Below are 20,028 nucleotides of genomic sequence, written 5' to 3' on the forward strand. Positions count from 1 at the left end.
TGTGCAATTGTGACCATAGGATTTGTACTCCTAGCACACTCTGTTTCGTCATCACACTGTCGTTTCATGCACACAGCCACCTTTTAGACCAAGCAGTAACAACTCTGGCTGCATTTTAAACCTCGGCAGGAGAGTGAGACAACTGTGGATCGGTTTAATCTTTTAAATATAACAATAATCTTTGTTCGAAATCATCGCAAACACTTTTGTTTTTCGAGACAATATCATTTCTGCTTAATTTGATCGTGAGAATTGTTTATCAAATTACCGGTGAGTTGAAACAATATATAATTGTCTTCTTGGTTCTTTCGGTAAAGTCACGCAGAAGGGAAATAATAAAATAAGGTCTGTCGGGAAGACAGACAGACGCTGTCTTCCCGACAGACCTGTTCTTCACCTGAGGACGGCTGCTTGCGTTGTGGCCGAAACGTCGTGAGAATAATTTTATTATGTTTTATTTTTATTATTTTATTATTTCCCTTTTACGTGACTTTACCGAAAGAACCAAGAAGATGAATCCCTGCAGTCACGAAAGCTTTAAATCGAAATATATAATTGGTCCATTAATTGCTTGCACACGTGATTGTTTAACCAGTTTGGCTGTGTCAGATGGTCGAGGGATTCATACCACTATTCTGGCAAATCGCCCGATGATGCTGGATGTAATTACCAGCGAAACAACGTCGTACTCAAAATTGTAAATGTTGTGGATCCACTCTTCAACACACCGGTGGGTTAAAGTAGTGAACTATTTGTCTTTTGTCAACGTGATACATTTTTTACTGATTGGCCGTGTCGGGTGGTGGAGGGTTGCGACACATTTATAAATAACGCAATCTAACCCAAAAACCTTTATTATGAATAATATTGGTCGCGAAAGCCTACGTGTGATGAGTTCTGTTTTCTGTAATGTGATGATGAGCGCTGTGTGATGCGAGACGTAATGAGTGCTGTGTTCTACTTACTCTGTGTTAAGTTCTTTGCTGTATTACACGTTGTCTCGGTTCTGCCAGAGCGATGTTTCACACAGTTTTTTCACTTTACATCACTATCATGTCCCACTTGGGTTAGCAATATCAAATTCTCTCTCTCAAGCATTGTGCTTACAAGAGCACCCTGTCTGTCTCATATCAATGTTCTTCATTTTGTTTCCAGCATTTTCAGGAGGCCATATTTCCAGATGCGCTTCTTGCCAGCGCTGCTGAAAACGCGCCGTGTAAGTTGAGCCGTTGCGTCCGGAGGTCCGTCGCGACTTTGTTGGACTCGTTTCTGGTGAGGCTGGGAAAGAAGGTTGGTCTTGTGGCTCGATGTTCGTGGGGCGCCTGACCAATGTGCTTCTGTTCCCGAGTTCCATCGTCCCTGTGACTGCAGGCCAGGGGCGGGGGATTCTAAGGCTCGCATGCCGGGTACGGCCTATGACTTTGTTTGTATGTTGAACTTCTTTGGCACCTTCTTGGTTCTTTCGGTAAAGTCACGTAGAATGAAAATAATAAAATAATAAAATAAAACATTATAAGATAATTCTCACAACGTTTCGACAGACCTGGTCTTCACCTGAGGATGGCTGCTTGCGTTGTGGCCGAAACGTCGTGAAAATGATCTTATAATGTTTTATTTTATTATTTTATTATTTCCATTCTACGTGACTTTACCGAAAGAACCAAGAAGATGAATCCCTGCAGTCACGAAAGCTTTAAATCGAAATTCTTTGGCATCGTACGTTGCGAGCCGTGCTAATCGGTGGTGCAGGGGAAGCACAACAAACTAAACACAACAAGCAGTTTTAAAGAAATTAGTTTTCAGTCTAATTATAATCTGTAACGATGAAAAAACCAATCGCAACAAGAACATTTAGATGACCCCATTTCTCAACTGTTTTGAGTTAGGGGTGTGATTAACAAATTGGCCACACATTCAACTATTTTGCAATGGTGGTCCAGATAAGGAAGATAGCTTTTGTACATTGCAATGCACGTCTTTGCCAATGGCGACATGCTTCCTATCACTTCAAAACAGCTGTAAATTAAGCACCTTAACCATCTGTCCACTTTGGAATTGTGACCCGATGTTGACCCACAGTCTGCTGAGACGGAGCAAAGTTGGTGTCGTGTTGGATTATTATTCATGGCGTTTCTTCTGTATGCTGCCGTCACAGCTTCCTGATGACCCAGATGTTCGCATGGTCTTCATCGAGGCCATGAGGAGGTGCGGTCCATCGCGAACATTTACTACATAGACTCCCTTGTCTGCTGATACATCTGAACCGAGCCAGGCTAATAGCATGGCTAATGGCATGCACGTTATTTGTGATGCCGAGTCAGTCCACTTAAGATGCAGGATGACCATGTCACCTACATGCCTGTCGACTCATTCATGGAGTTTTTACACACCCCGAACTAGGGAGTCATTTGAGGCCGAGTCGAGTTAGGGGAGGCCCCGGATCGGTTCAGATATTCATCACTGATGGTGGCCGTGAGCGGGAATCGAACCCGGCTCGCTGGGTTTGTAGCACAGCACACTAACCCTCCGCTCCCCGCAGTCCTCAACGCACACCCACAGACACGTCCTCGCTTTTTATTGTTTAGTCTGTTCACTAATACACAAACATATGCATACGCTTGACTGAACGTGGGATTGCTGTTTTGTTTTTGTGCACCTTTTCATTGACATTGAGGCTGAGTATGGACCTATGAGCGAGCTGGACCCTGGCTGCCCTCTGAGCCCGGGCAGCCAGGGTTTTACACGAGTGCAAATACCACCATGTACTTGTTACAGTCGTCTCTTGTTAGCGGTATTAATTGGTTCCACAAAAACTATCGCTAATTAAAATTATCGGGAATAAACTATAGGAAATACGATATGAAGGCTTAATTTGCTCGAAGACGATCAGAAGGTAATTATTTTCACCCTAAAAACATAGTTTATAATATCTAAACACGTAATTTTAATAAATAAACGTTTTAAGAACATATTAAAGCATTAATATTAATACCAATGGATAAATAATTAATACATGGAGCTTAAAAATGTGCATAAATACAACATAAAATTAAAATGCTTACCTTAGGCTAAGAAAATAGATGGCTTAAGTATTCAAGAGAGCTGTTTCCATAAGCAGCGCACATTAAACATTGGTAAGCTAGCCAATTGCTCTCAAAATGCAAATAAAGGGCAGGTCGCTGATTGGCTGAGGTCTGCTGCTGAGTCCACTTAGGAGAATTCCGATTGGCCTAAATTGGTGGCCGCATGATATAAAACATCGTGAGTTGAAAATTATCGCAAATAGAAAAAATGGATTGTGAATCGATGGCATCGTAAACCGAAGGGGGACCTCACTGTTTGCACTTGGTACGGATTAATACTGGGTGTAGCCCAAGGGTCATAAACGAAGTGGGCGGGGTTAGTGATGTTAATGTGAGAGATTAGCATGTTAATGTAAGATCGGAGAGCGGCCTCCATGGCGAGCGCGCGGAGGTGTGGCTATGTAGGTGTGATAAATTTAAGATGTTCATGTAAAATCGGAGAGCCAAAGCCACGGGGAAAAAATAAAATAAGAAATAAAAACTAACATCGGAAGGTGGCAGGATAGAAACATCACAGCCAGTTATGACTTAAACTGGTTTATGACGTCCTTCCAATGATTGCTGAATTTGTACCCATCCTCTCGGTTGAAATTGTGTCTGTGTCTGTATATATGGATGGATTCAAGAACAAATCTTTGTTGATAGCCAGTGGGCTTACAAAGTACCTTCATCTTAGAGAAATCAATTTCGCGTGAGCCCACCGCATTAAAACATTGATCAGCCACAGCCGACATGTTGGTCATACCGTGTTTCAGATCTGCCTTATGCTCACCAACACGGTCCGAAACATGTCGCTTAGTTTCCCCAATGTAACTACTGCGGCAGACACAGCTTAGTTTGTAGATGCCAGGGTATTGCATGTCAGGAATCCTAACCTTCACAGATGGGATCAGATCACGAATTTTACGTACTGTTCATAATCAAGGTTTTTGGGTTACATTCCATAAGTATAAATATGTCGAAACCCTCCACCACCCGACAAGGCCAATCAGTCAGGGATTTGTCACGTAAACAAAAAGACAAATAGTTACTAGGTCAGCCCACCGGTGTGTTGAAAAGTGAATTCACAACATTTACAATTTGAGTACGACCTTTCGCTGGTAATTACATCCAGCATCATCGGGCGATTTGCCCGATGATGCTGTCACGAAAGCTTTAAGTCAAGTGTTGAGACTCGGTAAGTCTTTCCTGACTAAACGTGCAAAATAACAACACAGGCGTTTCCTGCTTAACGAGCTTTCTTTTCTTTTTTACGAGAATTCGCTAACAATGAGAAATTATAGCCCAAATTTGTTCGATCAACGATCAAATGCATCCCGTGGCGGCAGGGGACGTTGTGTATAACAGTGCTACAGTATCGTAATACAGCGCGCCACGGCCCGCAGCTGTTTACCAGTCTCCTGTGCTGTGCCATGATTCAGGTGGGGGCCTTGTGGTAGCATCGTAATGGGAGTGTGTGGGGAGCGGTGGCGCAACGGTTAGCACGCGGAGCTACGAGCCTGGCGACCCGAATCGATTCCCGCTCGGGGCCAATACTGGTGATGATTATCAGAACAGGTCCTGGGCCTCACCTAGGAAGACTCGGACTCAAATGAGTACCTGGTGCGGTGTGTAAACATCATCGCCACTGGTGAGATAAAGGCGGCCGGGCGTGGTGCTGGCCACGCACCCCTCGTGTGCAGTACCGGCCTTAATAGGTGCTCGCACTTGGCCCAACAGTCTGTTCAGGCTATACGGGGGTTCTTGCACTGGTTCTTCATGTGTTGTAAGTGCTAAATGTGGTGTTACTTTATTTTAAAATAATACAGTCATTTGTATTTCTTGTGTTCCAAAAAATTGATCAAGAGTGGAGAATGTTGGGGCCTTAAACGTAGCTGGCTCAGCTTTTAACATGAGGGGGGGAGAGTGAGTCGGTGGGAAAACGACGATCGTTTAACGAGCTTTCTCTTACCGAGCAGTTCCCGCGGAACGTCTCTCTCGTTAAGCGAGACGATGCGACCGTATGGTCACTTTACACCCTACTGCCCCCCGCCCTCAGAGCCGACAAGATTCCCAGCCACATGTTCAGAGCCTACGTGGAGGCATGCAGCATGGCCGAGATCCAGCAGCAGCAGCACGGGCAGCAGGGTGAGTACAAGCAGTGGGGCAATTACGGCAGAGGATTGGCGAGCGGGTGGAGTGGGATGGCGAGCGTGGGGAGCGGGATGGCGAGCGTGGGGAGCGGGATGGCGAGCGTGGGGAGCGGGATGGCGGGCGTGGGGAGCGTGGGGAGCGGGATGGCGAGCGGGGGGAGCGGGATGGCGAGCGTGGGGAGCGGGATGGCGAGCGTGGGGAGCGGGATGGCGAGCGTGGGGAGCGGGAGCGGGGAGCGGGATGGCGAGCGTGGGAGCGGGATGGCGAGCGTGGGGAGCGGGATGGCGAGCGTGGGGAGCGGGATGGCGAGCGTGGGGAGCGGGATGGCGAGCGTGGGGAGCGGGATGGGGAGCGGGATGGCGAGCGTGGGGAGCGGGATGGCGAGCGTGGGGAGCGGGGGGAGCGGGATGGCGAGCGTGGGGAGCGGGATGGCGAGCGTGGGAAGCGGGATGGCGAGCGTGGGGAGCGGGATGGCGAGCGTGGGAAGCGGGATGGCGAGCGTGGGGAGCGGGATGGCGAGCGTGGGGAGCGTGGGGAGCGTGGGGAGCGGGATGGCGAGCGTGGGGAGCGGGATGGCGAGCGTGGGGAGTGGGATGGCGAGCGTGGGGAGCGGGGCAAGCAGCTCACAAACTTGGAGATCTACTTCCAAGGTAGAAAAATGTAACCAGTTAGTTGAAGCACTGAAGGCCAATACCACCAATGTTATCTCGAGTGAGTTGAGGAACACTCTACAGCCCATGCTGGCTTCCAGTGTTGTAAAGACTCCTGAAGGAGTTTGGAAAGAAGAGTGGCCACGCTCCAATGAACATTCGACTACCCGATTGGAAAGGTGGCATGAGAACTGTGGAAACTTTTGACTTTGTGCACTTCAGCTGCAAAGCCTGAACATTACGGTGACATCTGGGGGCCGTTGAACTCCACAACGTGACAATATCGGTCACCAAGAAGCGGAGAGCTGCTTGGCCCGGATTGGGATTTACCCAAAGTTTCTCCAAAAATATGTGAACCAAAGCAAAGATAGTGGCTGGGACAGATCTCTTCATCCACCGATTAGCATGGGGATCCCCAGCACGTATGAGGAGGAGGACATCGTCCTTGCCCTCCTGCAGTCCGGAACAACTACCAGACAATACCACCAGTTATCAACCCATCTCACTCCTCTCCACCGCAAGTAACCCTTTGTAGAACGCACTTCTGGCCCGAAGAAACTCGCCGGTTTTAAGCCAGCCTGTTAGTAGCTGTGACCAGATCCTTGCTCTCACAAGCCAAGTTGAGGCTGGTTTTCGATGGAAACAGAAAACAGCCGTGGTATGAATGGAACTATCATCTGTCTGATGACACAGTGTGGCAACGTAGCTAAAGTATCTAGGCTCATCAAATGCCAGTAAAACCGTACATTTCATCGGAGTCTTACTCGGAAAATTGCTGGTACTGTATTGTGTGCATCTATATGGAGAGGCCAGCAGAGCAATGACATTCAACAATGTCCTCCAGCAAGGCTCTGTGCTTACTCCCCACTGCTCTTCAACGTAATCACGAGCAGCATCATCAGGACGGCATCCCGTACATTAATTTATGCGGACAACATTGCACTTCTGGTACAGTCCAAGGCACAACAACAGCCACTAGTCTCCCATCGGCCACACTCTCACAGGCGACCTCAAGACCCCGGATGCCACTCTCCAACATGGTCAAGACTGGCAACACCTTCCCATCTGAACGACAAGGCTGCCATCCGCTTGACAGTGACCTTATTATGGGCGGAAGGTAAAACGTGAAGCCAGCCCAAAACACCTCAGACTGGATAGAAGCCGCAGCTTCAGAAGCCACCTCAAAGGGGCCGTCAACAAACCCCACGGTCTGGGTTGAGTCTCACAGAGAGACCGAGCGGGCACCACATGGGGGGGGGGGGGGGGGTGGCGCAAATGCACGCACAGCAGCGGCATTGGCGCTGCTGGTCTATTTAACCACAGAGCACTGATCCCCTGTACACTCGCAAAGCCCTTGGATCCACAACTCAACTCTGCAATGGGCACCGCAAGCAGGATGTTTGATTAACCCCCGTGCAATGCTTGCCCCACACTGGGCCGAATTAATCCACCCGTCTCAGAACCAAAGAGATACCCAGACCTGCTGAATATACCCAGTGCATCCTGGACGATCTGGAACTTACCTATCCACCAGGAGCTTCCAAACCCCCTCCCACCCCTGCTCATCTCGCAGTTGCCTGAAGGAACAGTGGCGTGAATTGTAGTGCAACGCACTTATCACGAACAACCTCTTCCCATGGTTCAGTGCTCAGCCCTAAATCAGTGCAGAACATGGCGTGGCAGATGCTGTCACCTCCTCCATCAAATGGGAAAACGAAAATCAGTCCGCAGTCATCAAAGCTAGATCATGGATCACATAATCCAACACTGTCCAACACCGCCTATTCGCGAAGCAGTATCGCCAATATCCACCAAGCCTCCACAAAGGCTTAATCACTTCGATGTACACGTCTGTTTCAATGTTTACCTTGCCATACGACATGAGGAGTATTGAGTTGTATGCGAGTGAGTTTTTGTGATTTACCTTGGTGCTGATGTTGTTTTTGTCACAGACACGTTGCCCGTGGGAGGAATTCCCTCTGAACCGATGGACGTCGTGCGGCAGAGCCTGGAGTCACTCCCCTCTGTCGCCTCCCTTGCAGCCAGGAGCCCGGACACGCAGGATGGTCAGCACCCATGCCCGTGTGTGTGTGTGTGCGTGCATGTGTGTGTGTGCATGTGTGTGTGTGTGCATGTGGGTGTGTGCATGTGTGTGTGCGTGCCCGTGTGTGTGCGTTTTTTTTGCATTGGGTGGGGAGCGGTAGTGTAGCGGTTCGCGCGCTGTGCTACGAACCCATCGACCCGAGTTCGATTCCCGCTTACGGCCAACACCAGTGATAATTATCTGAATCGGTCCTGGGCCTCCCCCAGGTCGACTCAGCCTCAAATGAGTACCTGCTGCGGTGTGTAAACATCGCCACTGGGAAGACAAAGGGGTTCGGGCGTGGTGCTGGCCACCCACCCCCTCGTGTGCCGTGCCGGCCTTCATAGGTGTTCGCTTACAGCACTTGCCCCTACAGTCTGTGAAGGCTACACGGGGGATCTTTGTGTTTGTTTATTTCCATTGTGGGGAATTGTTTATCCTTGTGGTTAGTGGTGGTGCAGTGGTTGCCCCACTTTGCTAGGAACTTGGCGACCCATGATTGATTCCTGCGCCTGACCACTCTGAGTGACCTATATATATGAACTGATCCTGCGCCTCCCATAGGTTGACTCAGCCTTTAATGGGTACTTAGTGTGGTGTGTGAATGTCAGCGCTGGGGAGACCAAGACACTTTTAAATATAGATCGAGCACTAATTTCTTTACAACTGCTTTTTGTGTTCCGTTTGTTGACCTTCCCCTGCACCTAATTAGCACGGTTGGCTACGTACGGCGTGAAAGAAGTTGTACATACATTTAGCAGCACCTTGCCTCAACAGTGTTGGAAGGCTATATGGAGGATCTCTGTATGTATTTGTGTATAGACCATGGCTATGGGTTATTCTTCGTGCTTTCTGGGTTGCAGACCCTCTGCTCACAATCATGTATTATAGTATTTGGCTGATATACATTTCCACATGATGATAAGCCACTTCATTGGGCTATCATTTGTGATAGCCAGGTTGCTTCTGAAAAGAGCTATGTAGCTCAATGGTCTGTACCTGGTAAAATAAAATAAATATTTCGTGTATGCCATTGATCAATGCCAAGTAAGACCCACTGGGAAATGCAGTATTGTGGGCAGGCCCGAATAAAGTTGTGTGGCCGGGTATCAGAGCCATTTTCTGTTCACCTTGGGGTGCAACAGGGATGTCCACTGGACCCCCCTACGCTACTCAATGTCTTCTTTGACCACATAGCTCAATAAGCTTTCCAGAGATGTACGGTATTCTCTCGTTATAACCTGGTGCCGTATAGAGCTGTAATGTGATGATGTGTAGTGCTGCAATGTAGTGCTGTGTAGTGGTGTGTATAGTGCTCTGTATAGTGGGGCTGTAACGTAGTGGGGTGTATAGTGGTGTGTATCGTGGGGTATATCGTGGTGTTGTATCGTGGTTCTGTATAGTGGTGTGTTTAGTGGTGTGTATAGTGGGGTGTATAGTGGTGCTGTAACTTAGTAGTGTAACATGGTGCTGCGTCGTGGTGCTGTATCGTGGTGTGTGTAGTGGTGTAATGTAGTGGTGTGTATAGTGGTACTGCGTCGTGGGGTGTATAGTGGTGCTGTATAGTTGTGTGTGTAGTGGTGTAACGTAGTGGGGTGTATAGTGGTGATGTAACTTAGTGGTGTAACATAGTTCTGTATAGTGGTGTGTGTAGTGGTGTAACGTAGTGGGGTGTATAGTGGTGCTGCGTCGTGGGGCTGCGTCGTGGTGCTGCGTCGTGGTGCTGCGTCGTGGTTCTGTATAGTGGTGTGTATAGTGGTGTGTATAGTGGTGCTGTAACTTAGTGGTGTAACATGGTCCTGCGTCGTGGTGCTGTATCGTGGTGCTTTCCGTGATGTTGCACGCGAGCAGCAGTGTCACATCTCGTGCTGCGTGTGGAGGAGTGCCTGCGGGAGCTGCATGGGGCCGATCCTCCCCGGGAGCTCCGCCTGGGCCCCGTTGCCAAGGAGCACCTTCAGGTGAGCAATGGGCACCGCAGGTGACGACGCCTGGGGATTAGCATGGCCACCTCCCCTGAGGTCCAAACAATGCAGGACAAAGTCATTCAAGTTAAAGCGAGTCCCCTGCTCAAATGAGCAATGAGGTGATTGCTCCTCTCCCGTTTATAGCCCTAAGCTAGTCAGAAAAGAAATCCGCATTCTTATGGCGAGGTATGGAGTCTATTCTTGGGACAACTGCTTATGCCTTTTCCACAAAGTGTTTTTTATTTATTGATCCGGGAGGATTGAAACTTACAACCTTCAGATAGGGAGCTGCTCGCTCTGCCGGTGAGCTACCTGGAGAAGGATGCGCATATGTCATTGTCTAGAGTGGGGTGCATTGTGTACGTGTAGTGATATAGAACGGATCACTATGTCACGTAGCACTAAGTACAGTAGAATGAGGAAATATGGGTGTAGAGGCTAGCACACCATGCAGTACCACACAGTGGGTTGCTCGGGTGCATGGTACTGGGTGATTGCAGAGAGAGGCTGATGAGTCCTACCGACAGAGTAGGGGATAGCAGCCACTCCGCCAGCACAGCGAGTGAATGCCACGTAATTGGTCACTAGGGAGCTGGTGCGGGCTGCTGGCAGAAGGGGGCATATGAGGATGAGTCACCCCGGCCTCGGGTGAAGCACGCGATGGGCCGGGGTGAGGAATGTGGGGCAAAGGTGACCGAGGGGACACCGGAAGTGTAGCCGGGAATCTTCTGGAGGGTTCCTGAAGGGGGCGTGGTTAAGGGTGGAGCCGGGCAGGTGGCACGAGCAAAGTGGCCTGGAACCTTCGGGAACGTTCCAGAAGGGGGCGTGGCCGAGGGCGGAGCTAGGCCGCGCCGAGAGAGATAAAAGGGAAGCCCAGATCGAAGAGCGGGGCTGTCTGCAGGTGAAGTGAACCCGAGGTGCTATGTCTTCATCTCTTTCTCTGACGTCAGGTCAGACGGCACGTTGGCTGCTCTGACCCATTTATAGTTATCCCGTGTGTAACGGTGTGTAAGAGATAGGCATATTGTAGTCCCCTGTGTAACGGCGTTATATAGTGTAGAATAAACGTTGTTGCCTCCTAACTCGTGTCTCCGAAGTGACTCACTACATACATACAAATGTTGGACTTCTTTCGTGCCCTACGTAGTCAACCGTGCTAATCGAAATGTGCAATGATCATGCATATGATAAAAATTGGTCTTTTAATGTCCCCACCTCATTCCAGCTCATTCTGGACTTACAGTTCATCGATTATCCAGCATGCGATTATTCGGCTTTCAACATTATTCAGGGGTCTCAGGCACTGGCGGAGCCACGGGGGGTGGGGGTGGGGTGGCACGTGCCCCCCCAATGATCCGATTCCTAATTTCGATCGGATTATTGGAGTTTATTAATAATAAATCGGAATGTTGTGACCCCCACTGCCACCCTGTAGCATATTATGATAGGACAATAGTCTGAGTCAATAATTGGCAATAAGTAACGGCAAAGCGGTTATAAGTGACTCGCAGAATTGTGCGCAGTTGCGTATACAGTCCACGACTTCCCTGAAGGCAAATGCCTTCAGCGAGCGCGATGCCGATCACACACGGTTCGAATTCGACCCTCGATCGATGGTTGCGCCATCGCCGCACACGCATCAAATAAAAAGCAAGAGACAAGTCCTTACTACCAACTCCTCTGTCATTTTTCATTGCTGGAGGGGTTGCCCCCCCCCCTACCTGAAAATCCTGGCTCCACCATTGGTCCCAGGCTGATCCGGCGAAATCGGCAAAATCGCTCCAAAGGCAGCAACCAGTCCGGCCATCGGCACCGTGTGTGACAAAAAAAAGGAGCAAATGCTATATGCAGTAGGTTATACAGTACATCCAGTACATACAACCTAAAACATGTAAATACTGCACGTATATACAATTTTCATGACTAATAACTACAGTCATAAAAACTGAAAATATACAGTGTGATCTGGCGAAAAGTGCGTGAATTCGGCGTTCGCGGGAGCACCAGCCTGAAGCCTGCATCAGTCCGGCCATCGTCCAAGCCGTGTTGTTGGAACAAGGGCGTAGCAGTATGGACATCACCCCGTGCAGAGTCTTCGAGATTGGAATGATAAGTATGGTACAGTAAATACAGTAACGGTAGGATTGTTTTATTCATATGTTTATTTATGATGTCAAATCGTAAACAAATTTTAAACACTTAAAAAAAACATAGAAATAACTAAACACAATGTCATACAAGAATGTGCTAAATAAGCCATTTTGTAAAATGATGTAGTGATTATCCGCTCGTTTTTGAAAATCCGGCACCCCCTTCCCCCCGAAGCTGCTGGATAACCGATGATCTACTGTATCAACTCAACTCCAGAGTTCAGACCTTGACAGTGTCCATGGTCTCTCTTCAGCTCCTCGTCCTCTGCGCTTCAACAGTTTTATGTAATGACATAAGTTGGGGTATTCGTTGCTATTTGGAAAGAAACTGTCATAAATTCCATCTTAATTGTCCAAGACCTCTTCCATGCACTTGCTTGGTGCAACCCTTGGTGATCATTGAACAAGTGGTGAGGTCTTCCACACCTTCATCTGTGGCCGAGTAGCAGGGATAGCGGGTGCACGTCATCTTACGCCGTCACTCTCCACGCAGTTATTATTATTGTCGGGCTCGTTTACAAGGGAGAGCAGCCCCACTGAATCTCAATACTTTGTTTTAGAAGTGGCTGATGTTGCTTTCTCTCATCCCAGTCGAGTGATTTAGAAGTGGGTGATGTTGCTCTCTCTCATCCCAACCGAGCCACTTGGAGGTGATTTTGCAGCATTGAGACATTTGGCCAATGCCAGTTACTTCCTGTTGTTGTTTTTCTCTCTCTCTCCCACAGTTGGTCGACCTGCTTCTCAACAGCTTCTGCAAGGCGGTGACCGGTGTCTGCGCCATGCACCACGACTTCAGGTGAGGGAGTGGCACACGCCCCGAAACGTGAACTTAATTACCGTGATCTGCTGTGTGTACGATGCTGTATCCTACTGTGTGTACTAAGCTGTACTCTGCTGTGTGTATGATGTATGATGCTGTACCGTGCTCTTTGTACAACGCTTACCATGCAATGTGTACTTTGCTCGACCGGGCTGTGTGTACTAAGCTGTATTGTGTGTACTATGCTGAACCCTGCTATGTGTACGATGCTCTACTGCGATGTGCTATGCTGCACCGTGCTGTGTGTACTATGCTGCGCCCGTCCTGTGTGTTGTGCTGTGGGGTGCTGCAGGCTGCCTGACTGGAGTTGCCGGTTCGTGTTGATGCTCGCGGGCCTGAGCTGGCTTCACAAGCCGCTACTCAGCAGAGTGTGGGCCCTCCTCCTCAAACAGGTTCCACCTCCTCCTCATGACTTACATCATCACTAACCTCATCACTAACCACTTTATGACCCTTATTATCCTGATAATCACCGAACTCAGTATCATCATCATCACATATCTAGTATTACTGGAGGGGGTGTTTTATTGGAGAAAATGTGCTATGAGAGTGTGTGCTATTGGGCATGTGCCATTGATGGGTTGTGCTCTGGATTGATTGCGCTGTTCGAAGGTGTGTGCTGGGGATTGGGTGTACCATATATGCAGGGCATGTTACTGGGGTGTGTGTGTGCTGTTAGTGGATGTGTGAGATTAGGTTTTATACAGTTTAAAACCTAATCTCACACGCTATTAGAGGGTGCGTGCTCTTAGGATGTATGCTACGGGATGGTGTGTGTGTTATCGAAGGCATGTCCTGTGATGTGTGGTGTGCTATAGAAGGCTTGTGCTATGGATCGTGTGTGCTCAGGCCCAGCAGCTAAGCGATTGCCACATACTGGGCCTGGCCGCTTTTCTGGCGCTCGTACACCGGCACCGCAGCGCCTTCCCGCTCGTGACGGCCCTGCCTGCATCCACTGCCACCGACCCTGCAGAGCCGCTCCTGCAGGCCGTGCCATTCACGGAGAGCGTGGCCGCGGCGCTGCCCTGCAGCTCCGCCGTGGAGATGCTCCTTTCGTTGCGGTGAGTGGCATCGGTGCGGCCCTGGGTCCAGCTCCTACACGACGAGTCCCCTCCCCGTTCCCTCTCCATCCGCGTTCAGGGCAGGAAATGTCCCACGACAATCCAGGAGGAAACCTCAGAGGGCTTCCCAACTCGAATGAGTCGAGAGAGAGACCTCGCGTTAGGGGGAAGACGAAGATTTAAATGTGAGGGATAAGCCTAATCTAATATTTAGCCTTTGGCCACTTACAGCCAATCTATGATTGGGTGGACTGGTGTAAGCAGGTAACTTGTTACAACGTGTCTGTGTGAGTAATTTAACATGACACCACGTGTGTGTATAAACAAAACAGTTAGGGACATTGTTAATCAGCCTGTGTCTTATCAGAAGGCACCCCCCCCCTCCTCCCCCCACAGACAAAGATCACTAACCATTTCCCGATCCCTCCAACTGTGCCCCGTCTTATGACTTTTGCCCCCTACTATCATAAAAGGCTTCTCCCATTACGTCCGTCTTCTGTGTAAGGGGGGTTGGGGGGGGTAGGGGGATTTCTACCATCTTTGCAGCTCATTAGCGCCGATGAGACTGTCCACAATGGCTTCGTCTTCCGAGTTCTATTTCTTTTTGCGGAAAAAGGCAAGACCTACCTAAGGAGGCATGGTTGGGCCGATTCCTCTTCCCAGCTCTCAGCAATCCCCCCACTTCGTTGGGTCCAGTCAGCGCTTCGCATTGTGCAGACCCACGGAACCTGTCGCATTTCCGGAAATTTGGGAGAGCCTCCCTCGCCTACCGGTAACATAAGGGAGGATTAATCCAGTGCATGTGAGTTTGCGATTCTTAATAAAGGCGGAGATTCGGGAATGCAGTGTTTTGAGATAAATAAAAAAAGTCCCTCAGGATCCGTGAGGGGACCAAACCTCAGGAAGTACAGAATTTTGGGGAGGATCATAATTATTTTAAATGTGCCATATTGTGAAGGGAGAGGAGTGGGGGGCATCGATGAGAAGAGTGAAGATAATGAGGTAGCTTCTTAAACAGCCCTACATTACTCAAACATCTAAACATTTTTTCTGGTAAATATTAATACAACACCAATGTTCAGGGTCTTAAGGGAGAGAGTGGAGGGGGGTGCGATCGCCCCTATCGCCCCTATCGCCCCCTCATTCAGGATAGCACATCGTGTGATACAGCTGCAAGTCGTGCATTGGGTGGTGTGAGCCAATTGGGAGAGGTGCACGTGGAGCCAGTGGGAGCTGTTAACTCGACCAGCTTCCCACTCATCCTTTATTATGTTGTGTGTTTTGGAGTGTCGCGTCAAACTCGGATTTAATGTGACGGAGAGGAATCCTTGCCTATAAACATTTGGCAGTTTACCAGCATTAGTTCGAGTTAGGAAGTCTGACTGCTGATGAGACACTGACTGTTTTTAAACACCAGTCCAGAGTTTGTGTTGAATTAATGCTGCTGAAATGGTGGCTGATATGAAAGAACAGATGTAGTAAAACGACGTGTTGCCTGCTTATTTGTTGTGTTACTTATATTCTCCACAGATACGATGCTCATGATTATTTTGTCATAAGTGCTTACGAGAAGTAGTTCCAGTAAACAACTGTGATGTAAGGCCAGGGTGGAAAATCCTTTCCTTTCTGAGGGTCAAATGGGAATTTCAAATACCTTTTTTCTGGGCTGCAGAATTGCTCACAGCTTGGCATTATTCAGTAATAATTCACACAGTTGTTAGGACTCACACTGCATTCAAATAGAAATGCATAGCCAGGTCGAGGATATTCCTCTCTAGTATCAGAATGATACTACTAAGCTGCTCGCAGTGATGGATTGTTTTCAGGTCGTTTCAAATTTGTTTGGGGCAGGAGGCTGCAGGCCGTGTGAAATAAATAGCCACAAGCCAAATGAGGGAAGTCGCGGTCTGAGTGAGTGAATTCACGGCCACATGAGGACCGAAGTCATGGGCCGTATGAGTGAAATCATCGGCTGTGTGAGTGTATGTATGTATGTATGTTGAACTTCTTTCGCACCGTATGTAGCCAACCGTGCTAATCGGAGGTGCAGCCGTGGGCCGTGCGAGCGACAACGCCGGCCGTGCGAATGACGTCGTGGGCCCTGTCTGGCATGTAGGCTCAATGTTTTCCACCCTTGCTATAAAGCGGCAAGGTTATCGCGCTGGGCTGGCCTCTGAGAATCGGAGCGTCTGTGCTGCGTGTATGGTGGATGATGACATTGAGTCTGTGGAGGCCGTGACTCTGCGAGTGGCGCTGTCTCTGGCCAGGCTGTGCACGGCACTGCTCTCCTTCTCTCTTTCCGCTGCCGGCGCCGAGGAGACCGCGCTGAGCGAGAACTTCACGAAGAAGGTACGACGAGGCTGTGGCGGGGTCTGTGGCTGTGATGACTGTGCGGCTGTGATGTCTGTGGTTGTATCGCCTGTGTGGCTGGGATGTCTGTGGTTGTAACGCCTGTGTGGCTGTGGTGTCTGTGTGGCTGTGATGTCTGCGGTTGTGATCCCTCTATGGCTGTGATGTCTGTGATTGTAACGCCTGTGTGGCTGTGATGTCTGTGGTTGTAACGCCGGTGTGTTTGTGATGTCTGTGGCTGTGGTGCCTGTGTGGCTGTGATGTCTGTGGTTGTAACGCCGGTGTGTTTGTGATGTCTGTGGCTGTGGTGCCTGTGTGGCTTTGATGTCTGTGGTTATAACGCCAATGTGTGTTTGTGATGCGTCTTTGTCTCAGTTCCTCTTTCTCGCCGATCGAGTGAGTTTCCCTCGGATAAGGGGACATCGGCGGATGGATCTCCCTCCCTGCACCTTTATCCCTTTTTACCACAGGTAAATTGAGACCCTGCATGTGTGTATGTGTGAATCTGTTTATTTGTTTACACACACGCACACAAGGCGCTACCACGAATGATGGGTTTATTGTTGAAGACAGAGGTCATGATTCAACCATGGCGAGGAAAGCACGTGTCAAAGGCAGCCGTCGTGACCAACACCAGGTGACGTTTTATTTGAATGGGTCCTGGGCTTGCCCTAGGTCGACTCAGCTTCAAATGATAACCTGGTGCAGTGTGTAAACATTGTCAATGGGGAGACAAAGGTGGTTGGGCGTGGTGCTGGCCACCCACGCGCGCACATAGACACACACAAAAGGTTTGTGTGTGTGTGTGTGGTCAGTGCTTCATCTCACACACACAAATCTCATCGTTATCATTCGTTGTTTGTTTGTGACGGATTGCCCTTCACGCTGGCGCGTCTCGGAGAGCGCTTTGCACGTGATCAGTGACTCCGTGGCCTGTTTGGAATGACATCGCGGGATCTCTCTCTGGTGCAATGTGTCCGCAGCTGGGCGAGCTGGTGCACACTTCCGGTGTGCAGGCTGCGTGCAGCGCGCTGGCCTCATCATCGCCGCTGCAGCGCTCACTCGAGCAGCACGGCCCTCGGGTGAGAGACTCCTCACTCACCACTCCTCACTCACCACTCCTCACTCACCCTCCTCACTCACCACTCACCACTCCTCACTCACCACTCCTCACTCACCACTCCTCACTCACCACTCCTCACTCACCACTCTCCACTCCTCACTCACCACTCCTCACTCATCACTCTCCACTCTCCACTCCTCACTCACCACTCCTCACTCACCACTCCTCACTCCTCACTCACCACTCCTCACTCACCACTCACCACTCCCCACTCTCCACTCCTCACTCACCACTCCTCACTCACCACTCCTCACTCACCACTCCTCACTCACCACTCTTCACTCTCCACTCCTCACTCACCACTCCTCACTCTCCACTCTTCACTCTCCACTCCTCACTCACCACTCCTAACTCTCCACTCCTCACTCTCCACTCCTCACTCACCACTCCTCACTCTCCACTCCTCACTCTCCACTCCTCACTTTCCACTCCTCACTCTCCACTCCTCACTCCTCACTCTCCACTCCTCACTCACCACTCCTCACTCTCCACTCACCACTCTCCACTCCTCACTCTTCACTCCTCACTCACCACTCCTCAGTCCTCACTCTCCACTCCTCACTCACCACTCCTCACTCTCCACTCCTCACTCTCCACTCCTCACTCACCACTCCTCACTCTCCACTCACCACTCTCCACTCCTCACTCACCACTCCTCACTCTCCACTCCTCACTCTCCACTCCTCACTCTCCACTCACCACTCCTCACTCACCACTCCCCACTCTCCACTCCTCACTCTCCACTCCTCACTCACCACTCACCACTCCTCACTCTCCACTCTCTACTACTTCGCTCTCCACTCACCACTCGTCACTCACCACTCCTCACTCTCCACTCCTCACTCACCACTCCTCACTCCTCACTCACCACTCTCCTCACTCTCCACTCCTCACTCTCCACTCCTCACTCACCACTCACCACTCCTCACTCTCCACTCTCTACTACTCACTCACCACTCCTCACTCTCCACTCTCCACTCACCACTCCCTCACTCACCACTCCTCACTCACCACTCCTCACCGCTCCTCACTCACCACTCCTCACTCACCACTCCTCACTCACCACTCCTCACTCACCACTCCTCACTCACCACTCCTCACTCACCACTCCTCACTCACCACTTTCCACTCCTCACTCTCCACTCCTCACTTCCACTCCTCACTCACCACTCCTCACTCTCCACTCCTCACTCGCCACTCCTCACTCTCCACTCTCCACTCTCCACTCTCCACTCTCCACTCTCCACTCTCCACTCCTCACCCACCACTCCTCACTCTCCACCCCTCCTCACCACTCCTCACTCTCACTCCTCACTCACCACTTCCACTCCTCACTCTCCACTCCCTCACTCTCCACTCCTCACTCACCACCCTCCCTCTCCACTCCTCACTCACCACTCCTCACTCTCCACTCCTCACTCACCACTCACCACTCTTCACTCACCACTCCTCACTCGCCACTCCTCACTCTCCAAGTCCTCACTCACCACTCACCACTCCTCACTTCTCACTCACCATCCACTCACCACCACTCTTCACTCACCACTCCTCACTCACCACTCACTCACTCACACTCCACCACTCCTCACTCACCACTCCTCACTTTCCACTCCTCACTCACCACTCCTCACTCACCACTCCTCACTCTACACTCCTCACCACACCTCATCCACGATACAATGCAGGTACAAATGTACTTAATAGATTTGTAAAATCATCCGTGCAGTCCTCGACTGCTGAGACGGTTTGTAAGTCAGAACACAATAATGCACTGTATTTAAATGCACATACGGTCACTTTTATAAAATAAAAAAAGATCACGGCTCAACAACAAAGGGAAGCAGTGTTAAACTCATAAATAAGAATAAATATTGTTGATTTGCAATGAGTCCCCACAGTTGCACACACGCACAGACATGCACCAAAGACAACGATCCGTGTAGCCTTCAGTCTGTTGGGGCAAGTGCTTGTGAGTGAGCAGCACCTATGAAGGCCAGCACTGTGGCACATGAGGGGGTGGGTGGCCAGCACCATCCCAGGCCACCTTTGACTCCCCAGTGGTGACGGTTAAACACTGCACCAGGTACTCATTTTAGGTTGAGTCGACCTAGGACCCATTCAGATAATCGTCACTGGTGTTGGTCGTGAGCGGGAATCGAACTCGGGTCGCTGGGTTGGTAGCGCAGCGCGCTTACAACTGCACTACCACTCCCCACGCACGCACACAGGCGCACACACCCTCTTTCACACACAAAACTAAGATCCCTCGTATACCCTTAACAGACTATTGGGGCAAGTGTTGTTAGCGAGCACATATCAAGGCCAGCACGGCACACGAGGGGGTGGCCAGCACCACGCCCGGCCGCCTTTGTCTCCCTAGCGGCGATGTTTACACACCGCAGCAGGTACTCATATAAGGCTGAGTCAACCTAGGGGAGGCCCAGAACCGGTTCACATAATCGTCACTGGTGTTGACCATAAGCGGGAATCGAACTCGAGTTGCTGGGTTCATAGTACAGCACACTAACCACTACACTACCGCTCCCCTTTCACATCAACAACAGCCATTTGCCACTAAGTGGCGGTGACGTCACCACGACGCTTGTGCCAGG

At 50.1% G+C, this 20,028-nt stretch overlaps 1 protein-coding gene across 1 annotated transcript in view; it reads left to right on the forward strand.

The window, feature by feature from the left end:
* Positions 1-20,028, forward strand: part of LOC133341677 (Fanconi anemia group A protein-like) — a 107,241-nt gene that overhangs the window by 78,799 nt on the left and 8,414 nt on the right. Inside the window, exons 19-29 of the mRNA XM_061550268.1 lie at positions 1,156-1,216; positions 2,156-2,205; positions 5,122-5,210; positions 7,819-7,932; positions 9,801-9,907; positions 12,789-12,859; positions 13,176-13,275; positions 13,733-13,944; positions 16,212-16,293; positions 16,669-16,689; positions 17,277-17,375. Coding sequence (XP_061406252.1) covers positions 1,156-1,216; positions 2,156-2,205; positions 5,122-5,210; positions 7,819-7,932; positions 9,801-9,907; positions 12,789-12,859; positions 13,176-13,275; positions 13,733-13,944; positions 16,212-16,293; positions 16,669-16,689; positions 17,277-17,375 — 1,006 coding nt within the window. The remainder of the gene's footprint in view (positions 1-1,155; positions 1,217-2,155; positions 2,206-5,121; positions 5,211-7,818; positions 7,933-9,800; positions 9,908-12,788; positions 12,860-13,175; positions 13,276-13,732; positions 13,945-16,211; positions 16,294-16,668; positions 16,690-17,276; positions 17,376-20,028) is intronic.

This window comes from Lethenteron reissneri, chromosome 12 (genome assembly GCF_015708825.2).
Source record: "Lethenteron reissneri isolate LAM-NWPU_2019-01 chromosome 12, ASM1570882v1, whole genome shotgun sequence".
In the NCBI taxonomy this organism is placed as follows: domain Eukaryota; kingdom Metazoa; phylum Chordata; class Hyperoartia; order Petromyzontiformes; family Petromyzontidae; genus Lethenteron; species Lethenteron reissneri.